Raw genomic sequence first — 7,918 nt, 5'->3', positions numbered from 1 at the left:
AGGAAGGGATCGGGCACCTTTAAGTTCATGCCAAGTCAGGTCATGATGCAGTGCACCCTAGGAGGAGTCGACCCATGGTGCACTGCATCCGGGAGTGGACTCCAGTAGGTGGAGTCGACCCAAGATGCACTGCATCCGGGAGTGGATTCCAGTAGGAGGAGTCGACCCATGGTGCACTGCATCCGTGAGTGGACTCCAGTAGGAGGAGTCGACCCATGATGCACTGCATCCGGGAGTGGACTCCAGTAGGAGGAGTTGGCCAGATACTCTCTCCCACTCTGGAACCACGTCACTAACACACACACACACACACACACACACTTCCAGAGACCGGAAAAAGTTTCTTAGAGAAACTGCCGGTCATCCCGGAGAACTGAGAAATTGGCCAAAATCAAGGGGTATCCCACTACGAATCAGCCAGAACCACTTGGGAATTATAGGTGCGAGAAAACGAAAAAAATAATTAATTATCATTGTCGCTGACGTGGCCATATTAATTTAATTAACATTTAGTTAACATTACATTTACATTATATTAAATTAACATTATTTTAACATTAAATTAACATTACATTAATATTAAATGGATTTTAATTAACATTTTACATTTAAAATAGTTTTTTTTACCTGTTGGATTTTGATTGATTGGTGTTGTTGTTTTATTAAAATTTATACTTACCTATATTATGTCAACAGTGTTTCCCTCATCATGATTTGGAATGATTTTGAAACAAAAGGGGCGGGGGGGGGATATTGAAAATTTGTGAGGTCATCACCCCACTCAAAACTGTTTCTCCGGCCCTGCGAAACTAATTTTACTTTATTTCACTAAACTTTATGTATTTTGCGCATGTTTTTTTTATCGTTATGTGCGCTCTATTTGGTCAATTTTACAGTTAATACTGCATTTGCAGTATTTGCAATAAGCCTTGTTAATGTCTGAATTATATCGGCTAATCCAATCTTTAAAATCGGGCTGCAGTAGCCAGACATCCCGAAACTTTTGCTTGGCATTTTTAATAAAAAAAAACAACCAATTTTGAAATTCCGTGTTCAGAACCAAAAGAGAGAGTGCAAGTAAATCGTAAAAGATTTGTTTTTCGATGAATCTTTTACCATGCTGTCGATCTAAGCATGGCAGACGAAAAGTTGTCACCTGTTTCATATTTTACAGCTGATAATAAATTTAAATTGGAGCGCGAAAGCAACTATTTTAGAATAAAAAATAATTAATATTAGATTTAAAAAAAAGGACAGATTTCCGGATGAAAAATAAAAAAAAGGACAGATTTCAGGTATGCGGATGATTTTCAATTTTTTCCGGATGAAGCGTTAAAAACAGGACAGATCAGGGAAAAATTTTGTCGACTGCTGTTAAGACAAATGATCGCTGCAAAATTATGATAATTGTGCATCAGAAAATGTTATCTTTTACGGGTTTCTTATGGCTACAGTATTACTGATTATCGCAGCAGTTCGTGATATATGAAACCAATTCGAAGTTTAATAAGTGTAAGGGGGCAAAGTATGGCTTAGCTTGTAATCATTGTGTTAAGAACTAAAAAGAGAATACGATGTTTATTTACTAGAGTTAATACCCAGCTGTTGTTCTCTAATACCTTTAAAATAATTTAGATTACATCTGATCTTTGCAATTATTCCACTTGTATTCTAATAGGCTTTATGAGTCACAGTTCTCATTCGCTCCTTCTACTTCCGCTCCTTGAGCACAATTTTTTCACAATTGTCTGGTTCTGATTCTGGTACTCGGGTCGTCACAGGTTTCGCCTAACAGTCTGATCTCCACATGATATTGAAATTAAACTGATATTTCATAGGTTTTATCACTCACATTTTAGATGAAAGCAATTTTTTAGTTCCATTGATTTCGCAAACCAATTTAATCAAGCTTATCTTAAAATTGCAACTGCTGGTTTCTCCTTGTTTTCGTTACACCTACAATTTTTATTTTCTTACGAAGGATTGACAAAAGGAATGGCAAATATGCACAGCAGCTTTAACTGTTTTCTTGATCAAAGCTCTCTCGTATGATTTGCCTCTCTTTCTCTTTTTGTCAGTCAGTTTTCCTCTCTTGCAAAGAGCATCGCTTAGCCTCCGTTAAAATATATTTTAATTAAATTTCCGGTAATTTTTGTGTTAAAAAGTTATAAAAAAACAATATTCAGTGCAAGTGCAACTTATACTCGGTTTGAGTAATAAGTTTTATTAAAATCCAATCATTTTAATAGTGAAAATAAGTGTTTTTCGGCAATTCAGGCCAAGTGCAGTTTTCTTCTTCTTATTGCAAACCATCCGCCATTTTGTGACGCGCCCCTACGGAAAAAGTCTTTAAATTTATATAAATCGATCTCTGCAAATGTAAAAAAGGCAATAAACATTCTAAAACTCGGGGTTTAAATACATTTCGGTCAATGTTTCGCGTTTAAACCAACATTTTCGGTGCTTCGATGCAAAGGTGCTCCTCGGGACAAGTACGTATGTAGGTGCATATGTGTGCACTTGGTGATTTCTACGCACATATCGACATACATACATACATATTTACAAAATGTTCTTTACAGGGTAAAAAGCGCTGGCAGGCAACTTTTTTTGACATATGCCAAAGAGTTAATAATATCCGTGTATATAATCCATTAAAAGATGCATTTAAATACTTTAAATCTATAAAACCGAAGGAAACAAGCGGTAAGTGAACAATAAACAAGAACTATTATCATATGTGTAATTCAAAAATCATGCTTGTCTGATAAAAATCAACGATGTTATAATTTTATTTTCGTTATTTCTGTATAGTTTTTTTGATCTTTCCTATGGTAGCTAACGTTGTCGGATTTTAATGAAATTTTTTTCAATTCAAGGGTTATTAAAAAACTCTATCTTTTGAAAATCATGCTCGTGGGATTTAAAACAACGACGTTATAATTTTTTTCCATTATTTATACATATATATTTCGATCTTTCCTATGACAGCTATATGATGGAGTTATCCGTTTTTGGTAAAATTCAATCCGAAATTCAATAGTAGTTAAAAAACGCCATATGAAAGAAGTCAAGTCGATCTGATTAAAAACAACGGCGTGAGAATTGTTCATTTCATTCTCTCGTATGGGAGCTTTCCGATATAGTCAGCCGATCTGGCCTGTTCCGACATATACATATATTGCGTGCAATAACTAAACAACTTTTGTGAAAGTTTCAGCAAGAAAGCTTTAAAAATGACAGACTAGCTTGCGCAGAAATCGACAGACGGACATATTTCGATTCAAATCGTGATGCTGATCAAGAATATATATACTTTATGGGGTCTGAGGTGTCGCCTTCACTGCGTTGCAAACTTCTGCCTTAAATTATAATACCCTTTGCTCTGCAAGGGCATAAAAAAGGAGCTCATATCGATCGGTAAATAATGCGCTACCACACCGAAAATCACGCATTTCCGGCACGTATGGTAGTTCCGGTCAAGCTCATGTCGAACAGCATGTGCTTCCGTCTAGTTCCTTATTGCGCCTCGCTCCTAACTTGATTTTATTTGGCAGAGCCAACTAAAGGAAAATGTTAACTCATTTGCTTGGAAAATGACTTTTTAATATGCGGCAACCTTTAGTAAATGTGTTGGTTCAGTCCGTTTTGACTGTTTGTTAATGCCTAAAAACGAAATAGGCAAGAGAGTCGTGTAGTTCCGTAAGGTCGCGGCGGAAGTGCGTAGTGGTAATTATGGTTGGAATTATATTTGCGATCACAGGACGCGTGCCGAGTACGGTCTTGCTAAATGGTCAAGTGGTGGTTATTTGCATGTACCACATGCGTTCAAGGTAATGGCCGATATGAAGCCAGGGCGATGACTAAATGGACTCGGGTAATTATCCAAGGTTTTTGGCTATATTCATAGTTCCGTTAATTTGCATAAGTGACCCTACATACTAACTTTGTACCGAAAGCAAGTTTTTGTATTTTTTTTTTGCATTTTAATGGTAAAAGGCCATAAATAAAAAACAAATAAATGTCTTAGTTTATAAAAGAAGAAAACTTTAAGTTTTTTATCACATTAGCCTTGAACCCTTATTCACAGTCTGTCACATATGAGTATCGGTTGAAAAGCCGAGAAAAAATCAGTCTTACCCCGGCATTCAGCGCGACAAGATCAAAATTAATTGTTCAGTGTTTTTTTTGGATTTAATTGTTTAAGTAAGCAAAATGAGAAATACTTAACATGTTTTTTATATAACAACTTTGTACTTAGAAACTCTAAAATTCATCATGTGTTGCGGCCCTTGCTGTGGAACTTGTTACTACCCGTGCTGTAGCCCTTGCTTCAGTGGCCGCTGTTTCGGGCCCAGATGCGGATTTTATAGTGGTCCGTGCGGACCTTGCTGCGGGGGCGGGTGCTGCAGCAGTTGCGGACCGTCTTGTTAACGTGCGCTACTCTTAAACTCTGGACAATATGAATTGTTGATCGGCGCTCAATCGACCGTACTACAAAATCAAGCTGCAATAAAGGTGTAGGACTAATATCCTCTTTTTTCATGTGTGTAGATAGGATTTCCACTGCTGAGTAACTGCATTAACCCATCAATTACGGTGCTAATAGTCCAATGACCGCTATATAAAAGCCTCTGACGGATAATGTTAATGCTAATTTATGCACTGCAAAGCAAAAAGTCAAATAGGGAAACTGAAGCAGGACAAACATAACGAGTCAGCGGGTCAGCTAAAAACCAGTTGACCAAACTGACCGCCTAACAATTGGTTTGCCTGGCCTGGTCACTTCCTGTTTTGAACCTTGACCCTTTGGCTGCTTACCGCGGTCAGTGTGAACAGCAATTAACGAGCGTGTTATTGGGGGGTTAAGTGGCAAAGCAAACATGACATGAGCCTCATTATCAAATCAAGTGGCGGTAGGTGGTAGGTAGTCCGGCGTAGTCAGAAGAGGGGTATTTTGCTTTCAACTGATTGTAGTCAACATTAAATAGAACCATAAATAAACGGGATCGGTTCCATTTTAAGAGAAATGAGAATAGATAATAATTGGAGTTTCTGTATTTTAAGTACGTACTTTTGTAATTAAAATACATATTTAGTGACGCAATAACTTTGTTATGAAACCGAAATGTATTTAGAAATTATTGTGTAATGTTGAACAGCTTGAAAGCTAGGTTCTCTTTTGCTTAATAAATATTCTTCTAGCAGCAGTAACCAGCAAAGCAGTAAGAGTGTTTTCCTTCCATAAAATCTACAACGTATAGTCCCGTCTGGGAGCGACAAGGGACACATTTTCAACAAAATTTTCCTTTTTTTCCAGAAAAAAAAAACCCAAAACTTAATGAACGCAAAGAGAACAAAAACGGATTTGAAGGGTGGAAAGGAAAAGCAAAAACAAGAATTGAAAATCGTAAAAAGGCGATGTTTCAGCAGTGGCACATTAAATGAGTCTAAATAATTTATTTCAAGAGCAAAGTGTGAGAGGGTACGTTTGTGTGTTAAAGGCAAAAAATGGTTAGCGGTAACAATAATTTTTTTTGGGGGTAAACGAAGTATGGCAACGCACAAGGCGACATGTGTTTGACTGCCAGTGCTAATTTATTAATGTTCGTCTCTGCAGACTTTATATTGCATTTTAACAAAAAACGCACACAAAACTTGCAGTTCGCAAAATAAACAAAACAAAGTTGTGCTACTTTTGAATCTTTTCCAAATCGGTGAAACTTAGAGCCGTAGAAGTCTAGTTTTGGGTAAAATTGATTTTTGTCTGTAACTCAAGTAATCTCTCTCAACTCAAAAAATCTTTTTTTCTTTAATTTGTTTTCCGCCGCCAAAGAAGCTTAAAGATCTGGTCGAGAGAAATAATAAGAATCAACCCCTGGAGCTAGACTATATGGAGTCATTCCCGAAACATTTAAAAATATACTTGGTTTTACCCATCTCTTTTCTTTCTTGAGAATGTATACGAGTTTTTTGCTTATATACGAACGCCGCTTATGACAAGAAGGAATTATTTGTTTTCTGGGCACTTGGCAAAGGGCCCTTACAGCCTTTTTTATAATTTCTTTGCGTAGCGTGTGCGTATGTATGTTTACTCATTAAGTCAAAACTAATTTGGGGTAAGCGTTTTTACCAACCTCAGACATTTATTTTCTGTTTCCTTTGCTATTTTTCTTTCTTTTTGATACAAAGATAAAAATTTCAATTTAAGTAATACTTCATTGGATTGAATGTTGTCGTTTTTTTGTTTTGTTTTAGTAATAGCTACCTCTTTAAATCTCGTGTTTTACAAGCGGCTTAGCTGACCACATCATAAGTCAGTTTGTTCTGCAGAAAATTTTAATAATAACAGTTTTTATCTAGCGTCCACTAATGTTACCAGTTACCAGTACATCGCTTCCCATAGCAGTGGGGCAGTATCGCCCCATCAGTGGCCATGGTTACCAACAAAAGCCAAAAAGATCCCAACGAAAATTCACATTGAAAAGGCCAGTATAACGCATTTGAGCAGAAAAAGTGTATCTTTTAAGAAATTTATTTTTACAAAATGAGCCTAGAACGCGAGAACTCTGGTCGCCTCAGATAATATGGATGAAGTTGGTGGGACTTTGTAAGAGTTCACTCAAAGCCGCAGTAAAGCAAACCACGAAACCTTTGAAATGGTTTTGCCGGAAAGGCCCTAAATCTAGAAAGTTTACTGTTAAATATTTTCAAGAAAATTAGGCAAACGAGCTAGGAAACGGCCAGGGCCTGACGCAAGATTTTGTCCATGGCAAGGAAAGAGCTGAAGGAAAGAACACAATAATGGCCGCCAACGCGGAACGGAGTCCGTCAGAGAAAGGGTTTTCGGACGCGAAGATGATGCCAAGAGCGATAAACGTGGGATGCTTGCTGTGACAATCTGGCAACACCACAACGCGAGTGCGTACGTTCGTTGTTGGGGTGTTTCTTCTTTTATGTTCATACGCACTTTCAACCCTTTTCGCGCTGGCGGGGAAAATTGCGTAAAGTGCAAAATACAGTGTGTCTGTATACGAGTACTTACACACATATAGCATTCTACATTATATACACCGAAATTGTTTCATTTTATGCTATATACCAAGCTCTGTAAGAGTAGATAGCAACTGAAAGGGTTGTCATAGTTAAAAAGTTACCTTTTGGCAGCTATTGGATTTCAAAATGAAATCCATTTGATGAAAAACAAAGCTTTGAAATGTGGGGTAGAAGCTCGGTGGCTAAATAAATTAGCACACAGCGGGCAAAGACGGATAAATTACTTATTCTGTGCTTCGGGACTTTGCCTTTATTGAGAGATGTGGATAAAAAATTAAATGTAATAACAGAAAAAAAGATATGTATAAAGAAAGGTGTAGTCGAAAACTTATTATGGCTTGTTCTGTATTAGCGATTCATATCCGCCCGTCGAATAGGAACAATTGCTTTCTTTCTAAAATAGAAATAGAAAACAAGAACAGAGTTAAAAGATGTTCTATATAAATTTATGCTATCAACAAAAGGAAAAATTAATTTTTATAAGTGAAAAAATGAGAATAATCTGTAAAAATGCTTAATAATAGGTAACAGTTTTTTTTAAATTAAATCAATTCTTCAGCAAGAACGTTATAAGGAACAACAAATCGACAGAAGGTACATAGCTGAATTCAGCAGAAATCATTGGCCTGAATAGAATTGGGAACATTTGAGAAGTGACATGGGATGATTCCAGAGGGTAACTCGTTTAAATTTGGAATTGAATCATATAGCGTACCAAACTGTAAAGGTGCCAAATATAAGGATATACAATAAAAAAATAAATCTCTTTCATATGCAAATCGAAGTGCAATTCGAGAAAGACGCAGGAAAAATAATGTGAGTCTGATTTTGATTTGGCACGTAGCCTAAAGCTAGGTAAGTG

At 36.8% G+C, this 7,918-nt stretch overlaps 1 protein-coding gene across 1 annotated transcript; it reads left to right on the top strand.

The window, feature by feature from the left end:
* The first annotated feature begins 4,093 nt into the window (after window positions 1-4,093).
* LOC108095128 (male-specific sperm protein Mst84Dc) lies at window positions 4,094-4,530 on the top strand. The gene is made up of 2 exons (XM_017196068.2): window positions 4,094-4,206; window positions 4,262-4,530. The coding sequence occupies exon 2, from the start codon at window positions 4,279-4,281 to the stop codon at window positions 4,432-4,434; it is 156 nt and encodes a 51-aa protein (XP_017051557.1). The 5' UTR covers window positions 4,094-4,206; window positions 4,262-4,278; the 3' UTR covers window positions 4,435-4,530.
* The last annotated feature ends 3,388 nt before the right edge of the window (window positions 4,531-7,918 follow it).

This window comes from Drosophila ficusphila, unplaced genomic scaffold (genome assembly GCF_018152265.1).
Source record: "Drosophila ficusphila isolate 14025-0441.05 unplaced genomic scaffold, ASM1815226v1 contig_414, whole genome shotgun sequence".
Classification (NCBI taxonomy): Eukaryota; Metazoa; Arthropoda; class Insecta; order Diptera; family Drosophilidae; genus Drosophila; species Drosophila ficusphila.
The sequence above is the reverse complement of the archived record's forward strand: the minus strand, read 5'-3'. Positions and strand labels throughout refer to the sequence as shown.

Bases quoted from the DNA above. Each gene is read 5' to 3' on its own strand.
- LOC108095128 (XM_017196068.2), top strand. From the start codon at position 4,279: ATGTGTTGCGGCCCTTGCTGTGGAACTTGTTACTACCCGTGCTGTAGC.